The sequence below is a fragment of the Panulirus ornatus genome, chromosome 13 (genome assembly GCF_036320965.1).
Source record: "Panulirus ornatus isolate Po-2019 chromosome 13, ASM3632096v1, whole genome shotgun sequence".
Lineage (NCBI taxonomy): Eukaryota > Metazoa > Arthropoda > Malacostraca > Decapoda > Palinuridae > Panulirus > Panulirus ornatus.
The window spans coordinates 59,705,717-59,730,941 of NC_092236.1; the positions used below are offsets into that span (position 1 = coordinate 59,705,717).

Genomic DNA, 25,225 nt, shown 5'->3' on the forward strand with positions numbered 1-25,225 from the left:
AGTTCAGTCATAGCAAATAAATGGAATAGAATGACTGAAGACATGATTAATGCAGACAGTATACAAACTAGATTTATTAAGTAGTATGATGGCTGAGAACTCTCAAGAGATGGGAACCCACGAGAGTAAAACCCTCTTCGTACATTGCAAGTAGGTAATTACAAATACACACACACACACACACACACACTAACAGACATCTGGCATAGCTGGAGCGTGTGTGCGTATGTAAAGAGATGTAGGAGTGAAGACATGTGGTGCATATGTACAAGGTTAGAGACGGGGCAACACGAGAGTATAACTCTCTCCCCACAACATGCAAATGATGATCACACACTCCCCTCCCTTCCTTTACTCTGATCTACTTACTCATTCGACACCCGCGCTCTCACCCATGCCTACACCATGACCCTCCTCACCTCCCTTCCCACTCTCCCATGTGAGCCCCATCACTCCCTCCCACATAAGCTTGTGATCCATCATGTCTCTCCCTCACCTGCACACAACGCAATTCTCCCTCTCTTTAACCCATCTCATTCCTGTCCTTTTCTTTGGCATCTGCCTTTTAATTCCGCACCCCTTCTCTCCTCTTCTCCCTCCCTCTCAGTGCATCAGCTGCTGCCTGTCCCTCTACTGAAATTTACCTCCTGCTTTATTATCTTGCCTCTGACCACGTAGGTCAGGAATATGAATCTTACTATCATCGTGCATATAAAGGGTCAGGTCAAAGCCTGGACTATCATTCGCAAGGGTCGTACCGTTGTACTTAAGGGTTGTACCGTCGTGTTCAAGGGTCGCACCGTCGTGCTCAAGGGTCGTGCCGTCGTGCTCAAGGGTCGTACCATCCTTGAGTGTGGCAAGGCGCCCTGGTAGATCATACAGTGTATCTTACTGATCCGTTAGTTGTGAGTGGGTAGGTGGACTGTCAGACGACGCTGCAATCACAGGGCCTTGGTTCGAGGCTGTCGCCCCATGCTTTACGCGATGACTTGGTTTTTATATATACAATTTGTGATCAGTAGAACAGTCATTGTTGCACAGTTGAACACAGTGTAAAGCATAACTGTTATGTTGGTGAACATGTTGCAACTTTTATGATCTCTGTTTCCTCCATCTGGGGAAGACGGTAGATGACAGTGGAACCTCACCAGGTGGGCAGCGAAACATCACCTGCACTGCTGAGGTACTGGTGCCTCCATCATGGAAAACTTCAGCAGCAGCAAGATGTAACAATCACACCACAACAACCACACCACAAACTACAACTACACCACAATCAACACCCACACCACAAAAAACTACACCACAATCCACAACCACACCACAATCAACAACCACACCACAGTCAACAACCACACCACAGTCAACAACCACACCACAATCCACAACCACAGTAACACTACCACAAGCTTCTGTATCTGCCACAATCGTCCATGACCTCCGTCATGCTCAGGTCAAAAGAAAATTAAAAAAGATTTAGGTGCGTGACTGATCCCCGAGCGACCTACTTTTCCCTGACCTTGCATGATCTCAGATGGCACCGAGAGAGGTCACCACTTGGAGATTTATACCAACTTTGTAATCCAGGAAGCGCAACGCCAGTTCCGGGTCGTCTGGCGGTTTGTAAACATTATTAAGTCCATATAATCAGTAGGCAAGGCGCTTGTAACCTCCTGTAGTCCTTGCTGTATTTTTTCTTCAAGATTTGAATCAATATTTATTTAGTTTCATGGTATTGGGATAGACACTCTTGGCTGTAACCTTCTGTAACATCTCTAGGTATGTACCGTAGTAAGTGGAGGAAAGGCCTTATCTAATACTCTGTGGTACAGGTACAGCGCTTCTATCCTTGTGTGCAGTAAAGCGGGGCACTAGTTATCTTTTTAATGAAAAGTGTTTTAGTACTTCTTGCTGGTGGTGCATAAGTCTTGTTCATGTAATAACCTTGGATGTTTTGCTGTAATCCACCTGAGGCAATCATATTGGCTGTTAAGACGTCGTTTAGCAGCCATTGGACACTAGATCATCTGTGTCGTGTTGTCTCAGGGAGAAATAGCAGGTATCACATGTCGTGTTCCCATACCACAGGTCCCCAGGTGTTTAGTAGTATCCGTGTGTGGATGTGTAGTGGGTGTGTGTATGTTGTGGATGTGTAGTGAGTGTGTGTAACTGTAGAACCTGTGTAGAAATCTTGAAAACTATGTAAATGAAACTTGTGGCTGGTATAAAGCTGGCTCTGCTGGTGTCGTGGTAAAGCTATCGCTGATGCAACTCTTCTTAACTCGAAAGTAAATTAAAATTCGAATTTACATTTACTGTATAGGAAAGTTTAATACCATTGTGGAATGAACTCTGTCGCTTGTAATGAACCAGGACTAGCGATAGTCTGAGACCAAACCCCAGAGTTTAGAAACTCATACATAGAGTCGTCATGCCACCAGGCTTGTACCTGTGAGGCAACCCCGCCTCCCGCTACCTGTTAACTTGATGGTTACCATAATGTTCCTGGTGGCCGCCATCCCCTGTACCTCCCACCCTCACAGCTTCACGGGAATTAAGGTTCTGTTTCGTGGAAACGTGTTTGACAACCTGGGTCTTCTGTTGTCATCTGCTGTCAACACATCCCTTGGCCAGGGAGGTTTGACAGCTTCTGTCTTGAGACGGAAGGTCGTGTCTTCAGCCATGTGTTGGCTGGGTAACCTTCACAACACTCACGGTGCAACACACTCGCCACGTGAGTAGACCACGTCACATTGCCACGTGATGAACAGTGCCGCCAGCATCATCCTATGCCTCATTCACCACGCCCCTGCCTCATCCCGTCTCTTGTTCCCGTGCTTGTGTGTGTGTGTGTGTACGCGGCGAGATGTGTTTCTTGCAGTAGTTTACCAGAGTTTTGACCGTGAAGACGAGGCGGCTACGACCAGACGCTTACACGAGGCAGAGTTAGATTGTTTTCCTCAGAAACTTGGACGATTGCAGACCAAAGCCTGCCTCTCTCTCTCTCTCTCTCTCTCTCTCTCTCTCTCTCTCTCTCTCTCTCTCTCTCTCTCTCTCTCTCTCTCTCTCCAGCATTACGCTAACGGTTCCCACCAACCACAGCTACCACTAGCCTCTCGAACCTCTCCACCACCAGCACCACCCTCCACTGCCACCAGCCTGTACCACAACTCACCCCACCATCATGAGCACCACATTCAGTATCCTCGTCTACACATTACATGTTGCCACCGTTGGGACGTATGATGATGATGATGATGATGATGATGATGATATACACACGTTGGTCAGTTCATGTGTTGGCACCTCTGCCTCGCTCACACTGACTCTCTGTCTGTTCTGTTCTGCTGTCACGTAACAGCCTGGGAAGAAGTCAGTACCCTCCTGTAACCCTCACTGGGAGGAACAGCAACCCACCAACTACATCACCGCCAACCCCAGCATAACAGTCCCCGCCCCGCCCCGCCAGCTAATAACAGACACCCCCAGTACAAAAATAGTCGAGGCATAAATAGCGCTTCAGGAAATCCCCCTTCCCCTCTCCATTCCTCCCCCTCCACCGGGGTCGTGACCACTTTCCCTCTCCTCGCTATGTGACCTTCCGAACCGCGGGTGTCCGCGACGCTTCGCTCACCGCCGCCACGATTCCATTCTCGTTTCCTGAAAGGTTCGTTCGCTCGAGGCGGTTCGGTCGCCTGCTGTTCGAACCCGACCGGGTCAGTTGGAGGTGACGTTGCTGTTTTCAGGTTTCCTTCGATATTTGTAGGGAATGACGTCATGAGTAACCGTGTTTCTGTCTATTGATCTGTGAGAGTTTTGAGATAAATGTTTTCGTCTTGCTGCTCGTAGTATTCATTGGGTCTGTTACATGTAAAGTGTGTGTTGTGTAGGGTGTATACTGTGTGTGTGTAGAGTGTATACTTTGTGTGTGTGTGTGTGTGTGTGTGTGTGTGTGTGTAGGTGTTGTTCTCCGTTGCTTAACGTATTACAAGGGAAAGTCGCTTGAGTGCTGCTTGTTTGTGTTGTCTGGAGGTTGTGTTTCGAGGTCGATTTTGTTGTGTTGCTTTAGGATTGTTCAGCTCCTCTCATCATGGCTTCAAAGGGAAAGAAGAATTTTAGTTTGTGTAACGTGCTGTTTGTTGGTTTGTTTAGTGTGTTGTTTGTTGGTTTGTGTAGTGTGTGGTTTGTTGGTTTGTGTAGTGTGTTGTTTGTTGGCTTATTTTGTCATTGTCACGTATTTATCATTTCTTTTTGTCTTTGTTTTGGAATTTTCATAATGATGGATTGCTTTAAATGTTAGACATAATTCTAAGTCCCAGATATTCATTTAGCTTGTTTGTTGTGTTTATTGTGTCCTTGTCTTACGTGTAATGTACATATGTTTGTTTACCTTTTGGATGCTTGCCTGCTGTATGTTCATAGTATGCATATTTTTAGCGGTATTATTGATCACTTGCTAATACTTAAAGATCGTAATCAAGAATTATTAGACCAGCTTCGTGGTCATCATGTATCCCGTTATGAACAAAATTCCCCCCCCCCAAAAAAAAAATATTATTAATGAAATTCTTAAAAATTCGCCAGAATCTAAAATACACACATAAGCTGAGGCAAGCAGGCCCTGATACCTAAGGTCATGACTTCCTGTTCAAGAAATTAAAGGATAAATTTGCATGAATCAGTTTGGATTAATGATGGATAATCACCACCTTCATCGGCGGAACTCACTAGGAATTCCCAGGTACCATCTTGCCCTAACATTTAGTAGTTCCGGTTCGCTAACACCTAGTTCATACGATGCGCTAACATCTAGCAGGTCTGGCGAGCTAACATTATCAGATCTGGTGCGCTAATATCTAGCGAATCCGATGCGTCAACATCTAGCTGGTCTGGAGCGCTAATATCTAGCAGTTATCATACATTGTGTACATGTGGACACAAGTATATCATTGTGGCAAAACCCTCTGGCGTATAACAATGAAATCTGCATGTGTACTTTTAAGAATACATTCACCATTACAAATACACACTATTAGAATACACAAGGGAGCCTCCAGAATCACACACACACACACACACACACACACACACACACACACACCAACAATTTTCTTTTATCAGTTCTTCCAAGAAGAGTTTTAATGCGTTAATCAGAGATAGAGGCAAAAAGCTTATCCAGTAAAATCTCTGTTGTCACTGAACCAAAGATATTTGAACTTGCACGATAATTTTTTTTTTGACGAATTTCTTTCATTTCGGAGATGTGTGATTTAAGCTCATCATAAGTTGTAGATAACTTAATTATTATCCTAGTAACGTCATCTTTCCTTATTCGGCGTTTACTGGTCACTCTAAAACCGATTATTGAGAAATGAAATTACTGTAGGTGAAGTTTTCAGTTAAGAGGAACACGTCTGTATATTGTTCCAGAGTTAGCGAAATGCGAAGGGTTGGAGTTAAGCCACAGAAAACGGAGTCGGGGCGGAGCGGGGCGGGGCGGCGCCCTGTGAGAGTCACTTGTTGACCTTGGGACTACCCGCCTATATAGACCAGCTTCACGTGCCACAGTACCGTAATTACTCCGGCTAAGCAGTTTTTTTTTTTTTTCATGAATCAGAAGTAATCACTGAATGTGTAGTGATTACAGGAGAGAAGGACTACATCATCTCAGATTAGGATTTTGATTATGTTAGGAATTGATTTTAATATCTATGACAATTTAGGCCGAATTTTAAAACTATATTGTTATTATTATTTTGTTATTATTATTATTATTATTATTATTATTATTATTATTATTATTGATGGTGGTAGTAGTAGTAGTAGTGATAGTAACTACATCCATTTTATGCATTGTATTACTTCTATGATAATATGACGATCATAATGTGTCATGGTTCTCACCATTATCTGCATGTTAATGATAGTGTTTACCTGTTTGTTTTTGTTTGTGGAAAGACTTCACGGCTGGGCTTGAGCTTAGCTCAGTAGAATATAAGGGTATTGTGAAGATAAGGGTGTATTACAGAATGATATAGTGAACTTCAGCTTAGTGAAGTTATATAAGGGTATTGAGGAAGTAGTGAAGAAAAGAATAGGTTAAAGGACGACAAAGGGCTAGCCTTGAACCTGGCTTAGTGAAGCTAAGGGTATCATGAAACTAAGGGTATTGTGAAGCTAAGGGTATCGTGAAACTAAGGGTATTGTGAATTTAGTGAAGCTAAGGCTATGATCAGAATGATAGGGTAGTAATGATGAAAGTGTTATGAGGTTGAGTGTGTAGTGAAGATGGCCCCCTTTGACACGATCCTCAAAATGCTGTATACTAGGTACAGACTAGGTGCAGACCCCGGCTGCAGACTAGGTGCAGACCCTGGCTACAGACGTTAACCATCAATAATAACTGTACTTGGATATTTTCCACTGAGGCTCGACTGTGTATTATGGTATGATCCTGTCGCTATACACCACTGAGGCAAGGCTGTCTGAAGGGAACCTCTAGGGTAAAACTCCTCAGTAATGTTGGAGATAGCAATGGCATTTCGGTCCAGGACCATTCACGCCTGAAATATTGGACCAGGGCCTTCCCACAGCTGACACATTTGTTAAGTACCTGTTAACGAACGAGCGAAATATTGATACAGGTCTTATTCTCGATCCCCCCCCCCCTCATCCCCCCCCTCTCTCTCTCTCTTTGCAAGAAGAACCATGAAGATAAACTTGGAGTCTTCAAACAACACTATTGTCTTTTAATGAAGCTAATGCTCGCAAAACCCTAAATCACACACACACACACACACACACACACACACACACACACACACACATATATATATATATATATATATATATATATATATATATATATATATATATATATATGAAATAACTAATCTTTAATGTAGTGTCAGTTAACCTTGAATTTTTGTTTATGTAATAAGTTCGTGGTAACCTTTGATCACCGCCTTTTTTTTTTTTTTCTTCATTCTGTCGTAGAGGAAGGAAGAGATTATGCACACTTATACACAGTGTGTAGTGTATAACCTTGGCATTCACCGGTATGTCCCGTCCTCCGCTGATGAAGTCACACACCCTCACGCATTCCTCGCCTCCTGAAGGTTAATTCTTTTTTTCTTCCTATTTTACCTCACGAGTTTTGTGTACGTAGTGTTGGTTCTGCTGTAGATGTCTACTGACGATTGTGATGAGGCCTCAAGATGCCACTGTTTACCACTGGCACATTCATTTATAAATGTGGCCGAAACATGTACGTTAGAACTGGAATATACTCTCTCTCTCTCTCTCTCTCTCTCTCTCTCTCTCTCTCTCTCTCTCTCTCTCTCTCTCTCTCTCTCTATGTGCGTGTGTGTGTGTCCACACTCTAGAGACGCCATATGTTTCTTTACCCTATACATATTTTGCTTGTCAAGCTACCTCATGATGCACTTGTTTTCGGAGACTGTTTTCGTTCTGGCTGTCAAAATTTCTGTTGTGCTGTTGCATATAGACGCCATTTAACAGCAGGATTATCGATGCACTCATATTTCATACGTCAGAAGTTACAAAAGCTATTAATTTCTGCAAAGAAATCTTTTCATTACGTATCAGGCATCATATCTCAGTCTCTTCCCTCTTATGGTTCGTCCGTAAATAGAAGATATTCTGAATAACAATATTGTGTCTCCCTGCTCTCATCCACGATCTTTGCAACGTTGACTGTCACATGACGCAGATGAACTTCTCTGGTATATTTAGACCTACTAAAATAGTATTGAAACCATTAAGTGTCTTTGTGGGAAAGACATCGAAATCTGCTTTACTGACTGGCCAAGCCAAATGGTAATATGAATGTACCAACATCAGAAACACGAAGCAAAAGCCGAGAATATCACGAAGATACCAGATGACAGGCTAGCACCAGAGAAGGCAAGACTAGCCAACCCCAATGAACCAGCTGTAATCTCGTGATAACACTACAGCTTCCGTAAACTTTACTTTTCTCGCATCTTAATATCTTTTCCACATGAGTAACACCTCTTAACCTCTGAGCAGCTCATGGTCGGTCTGTGGACAAACCCCGGTGTGAACTCCACCTTGGCTGGATCACGAAGTCCTTTAAACGTGTAGGTTCTTTATAAATGTGATGGGTGCGTGGGTGAGCCGGAGTTGTAGTAGACCCGGAAAAAAATGATAATCGTGGTAATTGCTGTTTAAAACAGCTCACGAGTGTAATTCACGATGCACACTTTTGAGCGTTAATTTGTCTAAAGGAGTATTAGTACTGGAATCGTGATTCTTGAAGCTATCGGCAATTTTTCTCGATTGATCCGCCAATAACGTTATCTTGGCAACAAGGAGTCCTCAGCAAAGGACTTTGTATTTCTTGATTTACAAGCTGATCTCGAATTTTTGTCGCAATATGACACTCCTCGGTAGATTTTCAGTCTTGATAAGCGAAAGCAAGTGATAAGAACAAGTTAACATAACAGATCACATATCGTGGCGGCGATGTCCCTTGGGAGCTGCTGTTGTCTGCTAAATGTCATGGCCGAGCCTCGCGCCTCGCCTGCGATGGCCAAACGTCCTCGCTGCTCTTTGTGTCTACACCCGCGTCTCATCCAATTGTCTTAGTCGTTATGGGGTTATCTGCTTGCCCTCATGGCTCATCACGAGTCTTCTTCATATGACCAGCTCGTTATCGTTCGTAAGGCTCATTCGAGGACATTTCTCCACACTGCCTGTTCACCGGTCTTCGTGTCATACAGACATACAGTGTCTAGCCGTCTCTCTCGAATCGGTTCATCCATCACTTTACGTCTGCATGGATCATCCACCACTAGATACATAACTGAATGTCCGTCACTTCTTTAAAGATTAAGTGAAACCCTCAAGGGTGAAGATAATTGAAGTGGAATTACCTGTTTGTTCAAATTTCTCATAATAAAAAGCAGTGGTTGCTCGAGCAGGTCGTAAAGGTAACTTTATCTCCTTGTGCACTTTGAAAAGTTAGCTTTAGACATTTTATTGCTGGTTTTACGGTACTCTGATTGACGTGATCTACATGTACATGTAGGTTATTTATTGCAACACAGTGAGATTCAAAACCTGTCCCTTAAGTACAATAATGCTCCACATGTGACTAAATGAACACTTTCCGAAGACATTAATTCCTTGCTAATATGCATAGTAGCAACTCTTTTGTATCAAGAAGGATTGGGTAATGGGCCATTCCACTGAACATAGCCATATGTAACAAGAACAATGAGTTTTAGCAATTGTATCAAATTGGCATCTCTGCCATGTACACCCGGCTGCACAGATGACAACACCGATTCTACAAAATTTATTATCTTAGATGTTTGTCTTTATGAACCACAAGGAAATAGAATTAGCGTTAGTAATGACAGATAGTTGATGACTGTAATAAAGGTCATATGACAGAGACAAGCAGATGAGCTACATATGATTTAGAAAGTATATTACAGTGACTGGAATGGTTTTATGGTGTTTCCCGCCTGGATATGAATACTTTTTTTATAATGCTTGTTTAACTAGCTGTTCTTTGCTTCCTCCAGCACTAGTTGTCCAGCGAGTGTCTAAAGTGAAATCATCCGTGAAAATAAGACTGCGGAAGCTTGAGTATGTTATGAACTGCTGTATGATGTGATGTGATATCAGTTGTGCTGCTGGATATCATAGACTTGTTTGAATTGTGTGTGTGTGTGTGTGTGTGTGTGTGTGTGTGTGTGTGTGTGTGTGTGTTTTGCAAAGTTACAGGTAAATTACTTTCAGTGGCATGTATCCTAGCCACCATTCGTGTAACACTGCTTAGTCAGTTAATGCAACAGTATGTCTGTGAATGCCACTATTAATGCTACTCAGTCGTACTTTTTATGTATGACGGAAACTGGAATTAGCTTCCATGTGGTTTAACCAGCTCTCTAAAAGATGTTAAAGATTAGATGCGGTGTTGGATACATTTTATCCCCGCATCAAGAGACGCATCTCTAAGCTCCTCCGATGTCGAAGAGAAAAACAAGTTTGTAAGCTTCTCTGGATGAGTCGTTTGCTTTCGTCAGAAATTATCGTATCGGACTTAAAAAATTATCGAACTTTATTCTTGGCAAGATTACTTTTCATCCAGTAAAGAATGATACGATTCCATGCTTCAACCTCAAGTACACCAGTGCTTCACTTCCCACAAATTATTGCTTTTGGATAGTAATACATGTCTCGTTCCTGAACAGTAGCAGTGTCGTTTAAAGAAAATTTGCTTCACTCAGCGTTACAGTTTTGAACTAAAAGGAGGAAGAATTATGAATATTTACCGTACGCCGTTCTGTGCAGAAGCAATGAGAAAGTTCCTCGATCGCTCAAAATCTATTTCACTACATCCATCCCTGTTCTCATATATATATATATATATATATATATATATATATATATATATATATATATATATATATATATTCCGTTTCAGTCAGGTGGAGAACTTCCCAGTCCAACCTCACCTCACACGCCTACAATGGTTCTCGGTACATTAGCTTCTCGTGATCATTAATGACACGGCGACAGGCCCCGGTACCTTGGCCTCCCTTCCAGCCCCCTTGACCCAGAATTGCATTAACGGTCTTTAAGGAGAAAAAAAAAAATATAGAATCTCTTGAGATGGATCATATAGATTCTGGTCCATTATTTAGTGGGTTTATGTAGTCTTTACGTTTTTTTTTTTTTTTCTTAGAGATTGAAGTTTTGAATCTATCCTTAGAAAACTTATTGATCGTTTGTATTCAGGTGTATTAATCTAAAGTGAACCAAAACATTACCTTGCGTCATAAATAGCCTCATTCCAACAATTAGGTAGCTGATGTCAAAATGTCGCTGGGGGCCGTTCGTGCCTACGTTCCAAGTTACATTTCACTTTTTTCGTCAATGGAAAATGCCTGAAAGGAGAAGCGTAATGTCCATCTTAACGTAATAAGCTGGTTGGATGTAATGACACCCAGATGGAACTGCTGACCGTCAGGTAAGGAGGTTGAACTACCGTGGGGAGAAAGCGGTGAGGCATGTTGTACGACCCAGTACAGATAGTGCTTAGACCTCTTTGAGTGTGGTCCCTTGGCGCTGTGAGCGGTGGGTGTCGCTATACACGCTGCGAGCGTGGCAGTTACGGTAGATTTAAAGTTGCACCGTTAGCAAGCGTAAATGGTTATTGTACTGTCGGCCACTAGGTTATGTCTCAGGATAATTGCCGTCATGCTCAGTCTTAAGTCATTAGGCTTTATGCTTGTTCTCATGCTTGTTCCCGGGCCAATGGGCATCATGCTCGTTCCCGGGCCATTGGGCATCATGCTCGTTCCTGGGCCATTGGGCATCATGCTCGTTCCCGGGCCACTGGGCATCATGCTCGTTCCCGGGCCACTGGGCATCATGCTCGTTCCCGGGCAAGTTGGCATCATACTCGTTCCCGGGCCAATGGGCGTCATGTTCGTTCTCAGGCCAGTGGGGATCATGCTTGTTCTCAGGCCAGTGGGCATCATGTTCGTTCTCAGGCCAGTGGGCATCATGCTCGCTCTCGGACCAGTGGGCACCATGCTTTTTCTCGGGCCAGTGGCCACCATGCTCGTTCCCAGGCCATGAGGTATCATGCTTGTTCTCGGGCCAGTGGAAATCAGGCTCGTTCTCAGGCCAGTGGGCTTCATGCTCGTTCTCGGGCCAGTGGCATCATGCTCGTTCCCGGGCCAGTGGGCATCATGTTCGTTCTCGGGCCAGTGGGCATTATGCTTATTCCCGGGCCAGTGGGTATCATTGTTCTCGGACCAGTGAGCATCATGCTCGTTTCCGGGCCAGAGCATCATGCTCATTCCCGGGCAAGTGGGCATCATGCTCGTTCCTGGGCCAGTGGGTATCATTGCTCGTTCTCGGACCAGTGGGCATCATGCTCATTCCCGGGCCAGTGGGCATCATGCTCGTTCTCATGCCACTGGGCATCATGCTCGTTCCCGGGCCAGTGGGCATGATGCTCGTTCCCGGGCCAGTGGTCATTATGCTTGTTGTCAAGCTTTCGTTACTCATGGTTTACCCTCGATACACCGGTAATACTCCGGCCCTCGGGCTATTGGCCGTCTTCCTCTTTTTCCGGCCATAGGAATCCGTGGTGAGTCAGGCCAACGGATAACGTTCACCTTCGGGCCATCTTATTAGTCATTCTCTCCGGTCCGATGTAAGACAGGAGGCGACACTCAAATTAAGGTTGCTTAAAAAGAGACAGGCACATTTTACCATGTTCAAGATTTCATGCCACGATATCTTACCGGGATGGTAAATATTGTAATAAAAAGTTCATGAACAAGTGATATCATGATCATCCAGTTGACCTCTAAAGTTTAACCACATAATTCTCTGGGTTGTTGAACTCCACGGATCACTTTAGTAAATACTATAAAACGAAAACTTCCGGAGCAGAATATTTTAAGTTCAGATTCTAAGTTATGGGTTTACGGAGGTGTCGTGATGACATACCATTCTGATGTTGTTACAGTTCTAATGTTAGCTCCATTTGCAACAGCCCCCACCAACTCTCGAACCCTAACCTCTGCCTGCTATTCCCGCCCCTCAAGCGACCCAGGAACACCGCCGTTAGGGAAAAAAAAAAAAAATGTTTAAAACTGGGGCACACGAGGCGTCGTTGTGGCGAGTTTTTATCACGCCTGGCCTGAGTAGCTTGCAAGCCATGGCCCTCGCTCACGCTCCGGCCAACCACCGTCAAGGGGACTCCAATGGTCTGCACCCGGACCACCAAGCGTGGGTATACTACACATGGTAGAGAGTGGATGCGGCATTTCTTCGTCTAATCCTGGCCCAACCCACCCACATACACATGTATATACATACACGTCCACACACGCAAATATACATACCTATACATCTCAACGTATACATATATATACACACACACAGACACATACATATATACACATGTACATAATTCATATTGTCTGCCTTTACTCATTCCCATCGCCACCCCGCCACACATGAATATAACACCCCCCTCCTCCCTCATGTGCGCGAGGTATATATATGTCCCTGGGGATAGGGGAGAAAGAATACTTCCCACGTATTCCCTGCGTGTCGTAGAAGGCGACTAAAAGGGGAGGGAGCGGGTGGCTGGAAATCCTCCCCTCTCGTTTTTTTTTTAATTTTCCAAAAGAAGGAACAGAGAAGGGGGCCAGGTGAGGATATTCCCTCTAAGGCCCAGTCCTCTGTTCTTAACGCTACCTCGCTAATGCGGGAAATGGCGAATAGTATGAAAGAAAAGAATGTATATATATATATATATATATATATATATATATATATATATATATATATATATATATATATATATTATATATATATATATATGAAAGAGTACGGTCGGCCGGTAACACTCTCATATTCTTCGTAGGGATAACTTTTTTTTTCTGGTAGGCTGACTGAACCATCTATATCAATGATGTGGCACGCTCACAATATTTTTCAGTTTCCTTGAAACAACGTTTCGAATTCGACTAAAATGTCGCTGGTGATGGCAGTTGATGTCATCATATCTATTTGACGAGTGATTAAAATATCCGCCAACCTCACTGTTAGAGTTAGTGGTTTATTATGTGTTATACCAAGAGTATGAGGTTTTGGTAAGAGTTCGTTTATGTTTATCGGTATAGTTTTTGAAATCATCTTTCACTGGCAGTTATACAATGTAAAAGATGCTCTCAAGAAGTGAGTAACACCGTTTTTCTGGAATATTTTTGTGAATCTAAATTTTACTTCATTTCCATTGTTGCTTGTAACACTGCTTTTCCTCTTTAATATTTTATCATTAGATTTTTTTGCATCTTGTTCATTTGTATTCATGTGTTCTCATATCTTTATCTTTTACCTTCCTCTTTCAGTCTTGAATATATTATGAGGACCACATAGGAAATAAGTATTTCTTCGTCGTGTGTGTAATGTTAATTGTGCAGTATTTGAATATGTTCACTGCTTATGCATTTTCCCAAGATAAACTCTCAAGCATTCACTATTGTTATATGTTAAGTGAGGTATAGTCAAGTTTGCTTGGATTGGATGTCTATTAGCTTTTGGTTGAAGTTGTCATACATGTACATCCAAAACAACGAAGACAAAGCTGATTAATTAGTATTGATATTAGATATTTTGATAAGGATTTTCTTTGCATTAGTCTTTACTTTAACCATTCTAATAATCATCAGAAAAGGTAAAACTCATGAAACCAATAAACTTAGAGTAAAAGAAAAAATGGGTAAAGTGGATATGCCAAACAGGCACTCACGTGTAATCAGTAAAACGATTGTTAAGTAATGTACCTAGACCCAAAGACAGAACTTAGAATTCTTTTCACTGTGCTAACTGGAATAGGGAACTGAATTTTGGTGGTCTTACACATCATATTATAGTTTAGTACTGTCAAAGCTTATAGTTACCTGAATAGTGTTCAGTGTTACCTAAATAGCATCATGCCTTTCTAGTCATAATACTGAAATACAATATGTTTATCCCTTTTGGTCACAACAGACGTATTAGGTTCTTGCAGATGTTCTGTGGAGGGGTCTGCCAATACCCTGTCTCACTTTTATTGCAAGCTACTTTCATTTCTTCCCCTTTGCCTAACTTTTCCAATGTCACCCCTCCCTGCTAAGCAGCATCTCTCCAACAGGGTCTGCTGTTGCTCGTATGTAGCGGGGTGTTGGCGGGGGAGATCTTCCGCTACACAGAATCTCAACATTCCAGGAGTGAGACAGGAATCCCTGGGACCAACGTCACCGGCCAGTGGAGGTAAGAAGCAGGCTCCATGATGTGATGAGTCGAAAGATAAAGTTCATTGGTGTGGTGATGAGGTAGGTCCACGTTTTTTTGATCTGGAGACTGAAGGTAGGACTTTATTTCCTTAATGTTGTGAATTGTGGTAAAATTGTGGGCCCTTTGATGTGGTAATTGGTGCAGACTGGTGATAATACCCAAGTTCCTTGATATGGTGATAAGATCCTTGCTTCCTTCTCTGATGACATGGTAAGACCTAGGTTCCTTGATGTGGTTACCAGTGGTAAGATCAAGGTTCCTTGATTTAGTCTTTTCCTCCATACAGTGGTTTTTGGGAAAGTTCTAAGTTCCTTGATATGGTGACTAGGGCCAAGACCAGGTCCTTTAGTGAAGTGACTACAGATGAGGTCTTCGTTCTTTGATCCAGTGATTAGTTCTTTGATGCAGTGATCAGAGGATAAGACAAAATGGTTTCCTTGATGAAGTGAATGAAGGTCAAACCTCAGACCCCTCGGTAACTTATGATAGGATCTAGATTCCCTGATGTAGCATTTAGAGGTGATTATTTTTTTTCACGCATGGAGAAATGAGAATCACTATTGATGATGTTTGACATGTCAACTAGAGGTAAGATGCAAGTGTTTGTTCCTTTACATAGAGACAGGAGGTAAGAACACTGATCTCCCTACTAGAAGTGCATTGACAGCCATACTATATTCCCCCCAAAATGCTACTTTACTTTCATCTACCTATCTATCTCAGAAGTCCATTCCCTGTGAAAACTCTCATCAAGGGGTGGCCACAGCAAAAGAGTCTCCACTTATCCCTGTCCTTACATATCTCCCTAGCATACACCATTCCATGCATTCTTCCTGTTTCTCTCCCTCCAGTATTCCTGCATCATATTTGCCCGTGTCACAGGTGATCTTCCACCACACCAACCCCTTTAATTGTACTTTCATACACTCTCCTTGTAAACTCCCAGTCTTGCATTCTTTCCACATGCCCAAGCACCTTAAAGTACTACATTTCACCCATTCTACCATTCCACAATTCAATTCCCTTTGCATCCCTTGCCATACCACATCTCTCATACACCCTTTCGTTTCTTTCTTCATTCCATCTAGTCTCACCACATGCTCTTCTCAAATAGCTCATTTTCTCAGCCTGGATTCTTAAACTCTGTGCCTCATTTCACTTCCATGTTTTGGCTGCATAGGCCAGGGTTGGGAGGACTATGCTGTCCCTTCACTTCCATAATTAAACCTCTACCCTTCATTAATCTGTTAAGGGACCCAATTACTCTTCTACCCTGTACTGCTCTCACTCTTATCTCTCCTTCCATATCACCACACTTACCCTTGACAGCTCCCAGATACTTAAATTCCCTCCCTTCTTTCAGTCTTTTATCCCCCATATCCACAGCACAATTTAGTACACTTTCTTCTTTCACTCTGTGTGGCTTTACAAGATCTATACTTTCACTCCATTTCTTATCAAACACCATTACTTTTACTTGCATTTTCTTTCAATCTCCTCCGCTTACGCACATCGTAAAACACACAACATTTTGCAACTCCTCTTCTCTCTCTGCAAACAACATAGGATCATCTGCAAACAGGCTTGCCAGTAGCCACCATATCTCACTGCCACTCTCCATCTCTGCACCCCTATTCCCTGCCTCACACCTACATGTATCCCAAAGCTTTTGCTCAGCTCTCCATCCACTCTGACACACGCTAAACATCGGTTAAATGATTTCCAGTCTTGAGAATTCAATAAACTTGACATACTGTAATCTACATCCTCTAGCATTCCGGTCACTTGATTGGTATGTTTACGACCTATTTTCATGCTGACTAAGCATTTATATTGAATACATTGGAAACTCTCCTTATAGTACCTTTTACTAATTAAACTATTTTGGTAGAATTATTGCATGCTCAGGTTTGGGAGATAACCAATTTCTTGGTGTGTTACAATAATTAGTTTCACATTATTCTAGATGAACAGTGCTGTGCTGTAACATCATCACTCACAGTATATGTATGTATATACAGATGCTCCTTGATTTACGATGGGGTTATGTTCTGAGAAACCCATCATGTTAAAAATATTGTAAGCTGAAAATACATTTAATACTCTGCATCTAACCTACCTTAAATGTTCGTAAAACACTTACATTAGCCTACAGTTGGATAAAATCATCCAAGGCAAAGCCTATTTTATGATAAAATGTTTAGTATCTCATTGTAAAGTTGAAAATCATATGTCAAACCTTTATAAGTTGGGGGTTATCTGTATATGTATATGTAAATATGTTTATGTTTTTATGTGAGTGGATATTTCTTTCTTTGTTTCCTGGTGTTACCTCGCTAACACAGGAAATGGTGGTCAAGTATGAAAAAAAAAATTGCAAGAAGAACAAAAATTTTATACATTAGATTAGAATTTTCAAGAAATGAAAGTTAAGGGAGAGTGAAAGCTGACAAAATGATTTTCTGATGTGAAGTAGAAGCAATGAGTGTACTGCATGTTTGTTATGAATGATGCATGTGTGTGGTTATGGATGGCCCTTTTTTTTTCTTGGGTGAACAAAGATGGGGATCACTAAGGGTATTCTTATATCAGCCAATGAGGTCCTACTTCCAGTCCATGCAACAAAGATAAATGGTAAGATCTAGGTTCCTTGCTTCTTGATGCAGCCACTGCAACTAAGACCTAAATCCCTGCGAGAGGTAAAACCTAGGAACCTTCTTTCCCCTATAATTTTTTACATAACTGTTTTGCATTGTATATCAAACCCAGCACAAGTTTGTACTTGTATTTACCAAATTTATCAATAAGTAAATATATTGACATAAAAAATACAAGTTGTCAGTAATATTTCCAAGCACTACTTTATTCATTCTGTATGTACAAATGCAAAATTAATCATATTTATAGTAAGGTACATTCCACTCAAATCTTGATTTTTTTTTTTCTGCTTTCAGCTGGGTAGACAACCTTGGAGAGCGTCACCATGTTTGGTACATGGCTGACACAAGGGGGTTCAGAGCCTTTGGAGACTTAATACCCAACCTACCAGAGCCACCTACTGCACCCCTGACTGTTGGTGTTCCTGTGGTTGTGGGCATCCCACTCATCAGAAGACAAGAGATGCTCCCAGTGGATGTCCCAACACTTCCACCCAGGCAAGGGACCTTGGAGAGAGGCATCCCAGCACCTGAGGTTGGACACACACTCCCCGAAAAGGGCACTGGATCTAACCCAGAGCAAGAAATTACATTTGCTGAGCCTGATGCCACCCACAGTGCTCCTGGAGAAGCCTCTTTGCCAACTCAGGAAGTGGTATCAAAAAGCATTATTGATGGCAGGCAAATTCACGATATGCAGTTTTCACAAGAATTAGTTGGACACGTTGATGAAACGGAGAAGGGTAAAAGCATTGTCAGCATTACAGCTGCTCCTCATACAGCCACACCTCAGACTGTTCCTCCAAGCCCTGCACCACCAGTTTTTGCACATCAACATGCTGTTCCAGATTTTACAATTGATCAGTCTAAGAACCTTGTCCCTCAGGAGGCATCACCACAGCAAGGGGAAGATGATGCCTTGCTGCAGCAGCCCTCTGGTCCTAGCTCACACTTAGCCAAGCCAGCTCCCATCATGGCCAAATCAACTCCAATGATGGCTTCTGAGAAGAATTTTGTAATGCAAATGTTCGACAAGTTAACCACGGTGTTTGACTCGCCTGCTGGCACTCTTCAAAATTCCCAAACAGTCAGAAATTCGCAAGATTCAGAAAAGGTTTTCACAGGAACCCTTGAATCATCTCAAGCAGAGCCAATCAAGGTCTCAAACTTTGTACTGATTGATCGTTTGCGGGTACCCACTGTCCCAAAGCCACGTGTGGGCTCCATGCAGTTGGTGCCTCAACCTGTCAAAGTCAAGGGGAAGTCTCCAGCTGTTATCATGGGTCTTCACACCTCTGGAAGACCTCCCATAAACCGCCGTAATTCTCAGATAGGCAGATCATTAGCACCACTTGGGATACATCTTCTAAATCTGGTGCCCTTCCAAGGGAGTCGCAAAAGTGTTAATGCTAATGGACCAGTGCCTCGTCCTATCCGTATTGTTGGGGAACCAAACCTGGAAAATTTCTATCGTCCTGCGCAACTGGCCCTCACCACACCCTCACCATTCAGATTACCAAGACCCATGAGGGACTATGACCATGATTATGAAGACTTTGAATACCTCGATTATGGGGACTATGAGATAGGGAGCATAGGGGGTTCAGGTGGGCCTCGCCACAAAACCAAAAGTAAAACGGTGCGTGCTAGTAGCGATGAGAACTCATGGGAGACAGACTCCATAGACAGCGAAGAGAATGATGACTGAATTATTAAATTTCAGTAGCTTGAGATCAGAATCCAGACTGTGGGTGGTATCCTGAGATGTTGGAGTGGATGGTGTACTGAAATCTGAGAAAAAGAAATGTTTCAGTAGAAACTTGAGTGTGAAGTTATTAGTACAATCTTGAGTTCTGTTAGGAGAAAGGATGGTTCCTTATAATTGGAATCAAAATTTAAAGACCACGTGGTGTTTTTCAAATACTAAATTGAGAGAAAAACAATGTATCAGGTGTACTGAGTATGAAATAGACTCAGCTAAATATATCAATTGTTTGTAAAACAAGTGCCTACTTTTTGTGTACAATTTGTCAGAAACTCAATACATATTTTTGTACATAGCTTATTCTTGTAATCTTTCTTTTTTTTATTCAAAATATCCATTATGAGTTCTGTGTAACAAATTGATCACTTAGTAAATGTGAAACAATGGACATCTAGAATATTCCGTTACTGGAAGTTGACTACCACAAAATATTTGTGAGTTAAGGAATTCAGTAGATTCTCAGTGCTCTGGGAACAAGCAGGATAAGATACCCTTTGTCATTATGGTGTAACTGTTCTGTGATCAATGAGTGAGTGATTATTATAGATGGGTGACGGAAATGTCCAAAAGTTATGAAATATGAAGGTTGAATGAGAATGAACGTTACTGCCTTTGAAGATATTTTTCATCTATCAGGTTCATGAAATAAATACATGTCATGACTCATTTACTTTAAGGAAAAAGAATGAATTGCAACCATTGAACATGCTTTATTATATGACTCATTTACTTTAAGGAAAAAGACTGAATTGCAACCATTGAACATGCTTTATTATATGACTCATTTACTTTAAGGAAAAAGACTGAATTGCAACCATTGAACATACTTATAAGACTAAGGAATAAATGCAATAGTGTAGTGCAAGTTTAGTTTGCATATTCTAGCTTGAGTACCAGAATCATCCCTCAGTTCATTACAAAAACAGTACCAATCTTTGTATCATGAATCCATTCATTTTCATAGGTTTGCAAAAGAGAATTTTGTTGGTAGTTTTGACATAACCAGTTTCAAATGAAGGCTGTCCACTCCACTGAACAGGAATCTTTGCTTCTAGGAAGACAGAGTTTTTATGGGAAGTCTGCTCCTTATAACCTAAAATCCCATACAAATCATTGAAATAGTGATTACTAGATATTTTCCATAAACTACTTTGTGTATTAAATGAATAATACACAATGGTCAATCTTGATTAACAAATTCAGTATAACAGCATTACTATGAAAAAAGATCTTCAATTTTCCAATGTTTTCCTTTATGTACAGTACAATATTTAGTATAGGCACACATGAGGACACTTCCCTTTGTTTTATCAGCCAAACAAACTAAGGTCGTAAGTAGGTTTGTGACTGAAATGTCTTGGGAGATCTACCAAAACCCTGAAATTTAAGTTGACATTTTTGCGAATGATAACATCTTTGCTTTGTAGACTTAATATTTTTAAAATAATAACTGCACAATGCTGTAATTAAACTACAGTGATATAAATGCACAAAATATTTGTTGATGGGATTTGATTTTTAATAGTTTCTGTGAGTTTCCTTCAACCGCAGGATGAAAACTAATGCAAGATTCACTGAATGCTTTACTACAAGACATACTGAGTCAGGTGTTAGTTGTGTTTCCCAGATGTGATTATTTGTCTGCCAGTTGGTTAAAGAAATTTATTGCACATATAATTCTATGATATGATAATGAACATATCACAATCAACTTGGTTAGCAACAAAATCTGATTAAATTTGAAACTTGTACTATAGTAAGCTATATTGAGTATATAGGCTAAAACAAAAAGATATATCAGTAATGTACAATATATTTGGCTGTCTGATCTGTGATGAAGTAATAAGTTTGACATGATTGTTCATTTGTTTTTCTGCTCATATAAAAATAAGCTGCATTTTATAATGAATTGTTGACATGATATATCGAGGTTCGAACTGTTAACCAATTTTTTATGGTGCCAGCTGTTTTAATTATATGGTATTTAAATTCATGCAGATTTTTGACAGACTGAAAAGCAAATACAGAGCCAACATATGGGCTTTCATGATCCCACTTTAAGATCAACTTTTTTTTTTAGTTTTGAAGTTTTTCTTCCACATTTCTTTTCACAGAATCCCTTTGTGAGATCCACTCTCAGGGTCCTTCCTCCAAGTCCCTGTCTGAAAAAAAATCCTTTTTACTAAGGACAGGGTCTTAGTGCCTGGTATATTTACGTTAAAAATTTTAAAAATTATGTTTTACTTAAAGGAATAAGTAAATACCTTTCTCTTCACATGTAAAATAAAAGATAATGAAATACTTCCTGGTTTTACTGTCCATGGAAAGGTCTGTGGGGCCTGGATGTGGAGTTTCGGTGCATTACACATGACACCTAGAGACTGAGTGTATGTGACCTTTTTTGTCTCTTTCCTGTCTCTGTCTCAATGAAGCAGGGGGTAGCAATGCTATTTCCTGCGGGATGGGGTAGCACCAGAAATGGATGACGGCAAGCAAATATGAATATGTACATGTTTATGTATGTCTGTGTATGTGTATATGTTGATATGTACATGTGAGTGCATGGGCATTTATGCATATATTATTTTTCAATTTTTTTATTATACTTTGTTGCTGTCTCCCACGTTAGCGAGATAGCGCAAGGAAACAGACGAAAGAATGGCCCAACCCACCCACATATATATATATATATATATATATATATATATATATATATATATATATATATATATATTTTTTTTTTTTTTTTTTTTTTTTTATACTTTGTCGCTGTCTCCCGCGTCTGCGAGGTAGCGCAAGGAAACAGACGAAAGAAATGGCCCAACCCCCCCCATACACATGTACATACACACGTCCACACACGCAAATATACATACCTACACAGCTTTCCATGGTTTACCCCAGACGCTTCACATGCCTTGATTCAATCCACTGACAGCACGTCAACCCCTGTATACCACATCGCTCCAATTCACTCTATTCCTTGCCCTCCTTTCACCCTCCTGCATGTTCAGGCCCCGATCACACAAAATCCTTTTCACTCCATCTTTCCACCTCCAATTTGGTCTCCCTCTTCTCCTCGTTCCCTCCACCTCCGACACATATATCCTCTTGGTCAATCTTTCCTCACTCATTCTCTCCATGTGCCCAAACCACTTCAAAACACCCTCTTCTGCTCTCTCAACCACGCTCTTTTTATTTCCACACATCTCTCTTACCCTTACGTTACTTACTCGATCAAACCACCTCACACCACACATTGTCCTCAAACATCTCATTTCCAGCACATCCATCCTCCTACGCACAACTCTATCCATAGCCCACGCCTCGCAACCATACAACATTGTTGGAACTACTATTCCTTCAAACATATATATATATATATATTTTTTTTTGCTTTGTCGCTGTCTCCCGCATTTGTGAGGTAGCGCAAGGAAACAGACGAAAGAAATGGCCCAACCCCCCCCATACACATGTATATACATACATCCACACACGCAAATATACATACCTACACAGCTTTCCATGGTTTACCCCAGACGCTTCACATGCCCTGATTCAATCCACTGACAGCACGTCAACCCCGGTATACCACATCGCTCCAATTCACTCTATTCCTTGCCCTCCTTTCACCCTCCTGCATGTTCAGGCCCCGATCACACAAAATCTTTTTCACTCCATCTTTCCACCTCCAATTTGGTCTCCCTCTTCTCCTCGTTCCCTCCACCTCCGACACATATATCCTCTTGGTCAATCTTTCCTCACTCATTCTCTCCATGTGCCCAAACCACTTCAAAACACCCTCTTCTGCTCTCTCAACCACGCTCTTTTTATTTCCACACATCTCTCTTACCCTTACGTTACTCACTCGATCAAACCACCTCACACCACACATTGTCCTCAAACATCTCATTTCCAGCACATCCATCCTCCTGCGCACAACTCTATCCATAGCCCACGCCTCGCAACCATACAACATTGTTGGAACCACTATTCCTTCAAACATACCCATTTTTGCTTTCCGAGATAATGTTCTCGACTTCCACACATTCTTCAAGGCCCCCAGAATTTTCGCCCCCTCCCCCACCCTATGATCCACTTCCGCTTCCATGGTTCCATCCGCTGCCAGATCCACTCCCAGATATCTAAAACACTTCACTTCCTCCAGTTTTTCTCCATTCAAACTCACATATATATACATATACACATGTACATAATTCATACTGTCTGCCCTTATTCATTCCCGTCGCCACCCCACCACGCATGAAATGACAACCCCCTCCCCCCCCACATGTGTGCAAGGTAGCACTAGGAAAAGACAGCAAAGGCCATATTTGTTCACACTCAGTCTCTAGCTGTCATGTATAATGCACCGAAACCACAGCTCCCTCTCCACATCCAGGCCCCACAAAGCTTTCCATGGTTTACCCCAAACGCTTCACATATATATTATATTTTTATTTATTTTGCTTTGTCGCTGTCTCCCGCGTTTGCGAGGTAGCGCAAGGAAACAGACGAAAGAAATGGCCCAACCCACCTCCATACACATGTATATACATACACGTCCACACATGCAAATATACATACCTATACATCTCAATGTACACATATATATACACACACAGACACATACATATACACCCATGCACACAATTCACACTGTCTGCCTTTATTCATTCCCATCGCCACCTCGCCGCACATGGAATACCATCCCCCTCCCCCCCTCATGTGTGCGAGGTAGCGCTAGGAAAAGACAACAAAGGCCCCATTCGTTCACACTCAGTCTCTAGCGGTCATGCATATATATATATATATATATATATATATATATATATATATATATTTCTTTTTTTCTTTCAAACTATTCGCCATTTCCCGCGTTAGCGAGGTAGCGTTAAGAACAGAGAACTGGGCCTTTGAGGGAATATCCTCACCTGGCCCCTTCTCTGTTCCTTCTTTTGGAAAATAGAAAAAAAAAAAAAAAAAAAAATGAGAGGGGAGGATTTCCAGCCCCCCGCTCCCATATATATATATATATATATATATTTTTATTTATTTATTTATTATACTTTGTCGCTGTCTCCCGCGTTTGCGAGGTAGTGCAAGGAAACAGACGAAAGAAATGGCCCAACCACCCCCCATACACATGTATATACATACGTCCACACACGCAAATATACATACCTACACAGCTTTCCATGGTTTACCCCAGACGCTTCACATGCCTTGATTCAATCCACTGACAGCACATCAACCCCGGTATACCACATCGCTCCAATTCACTCTATTCCTTGCCCTCCTTTCACCCTCCTGCATGTTCAGGCCCCGATCACACAAAATCTTTTTCACTCCATCTTTCCACCTCCAATTTGGTCTCCCTCTTCTCCTCGTTCCCTCCACCTCCGACACATATATCCTCTTGGTCAATCTTTCCTCACTCATTCTCTCCATGTGCCCAAACCACTTCAAAACACCCTCTTCTGTTCTTTCAACCACGCTCTTTTTATTTCCACACATCTCTCTTACCCTTACGTTACTCACTCGATCAAACCACCTCACACCACACATTGTCCTCAAACATCTCATTTCCAGCACATCCATCCTCCTGCGCACAACTCTATCCATAGCCCACGCCTCGCAACCATACAACATTGTTGGAACCACTATTCCTTCAAACATACCCATTTTTGCTTTCCGAGATAATGTCCTCGACTTCCACACATTCTTCAAGGCCCCCAGAATTTTCGCCCCCTCCCCCACCCTATGATCCACTTCCGCTTCCATGGTTCCATCCGCTGCCAGATCCACTCCCAGATATCTAAAACACTTCACTTCCTCCAGTTTTTCTCCATTCAAACTCACCTCCCAATTGACTTGACCCTCAACCCTACTGTACCTAATAACTTTGCTCTTATTCACATTTACTCTTAACTTTCTTCTT

General features: G+C 41.8%; 2 protein-coding genes across 4 annotated transcripts in view; one reads left to right on the plus strand and one right to left on the minus strand.

Annotated features, from left to right (window-relative positions):
- Positions 1-21,585, plus strand: part of LOC139752948 (uncharacterized) — a 75,257-nt gene extending 53,672 nt beyond the window's left edge. For all 3 annotated transcript variants that reach the window (XM_071669056.1, XM_071669058.1, XM_071669057.1), the window contains 2 exons: positions 14,720-14,838; positions 17,817-21,585. In XM_071669056.1, the coding sequence (XP_071525157.1) occupies positions 17,857-19,227 (1,371 nt within the window). In that variant the 5' untranslated portion in view covers positions 14,720-14,838; positions 17,817-17,856 and the 3' untranslated portion in view covers positions 19,228-21,585. The remainder of the gene's footprint in view (positions 1-14,719; positions 14,839-17,816) is intronic.
- LOC139752950 (E3 ubiquitin-protein ligase RNF185-like) overlaps positions 21,327-25,225 on the minus strand; it is a 36,833-nt gene continuing 32,934 nt past the window's right edge. Inside the window, exon 7 of the transcript XR_011713619.1 lies at positions 21,327-21,446. The gene's annotated coding sequence lies outside the window, so the exon portion shown is untranslated. The remainder of the gene's footprint in view (positions 21,447-25,225) is intronic.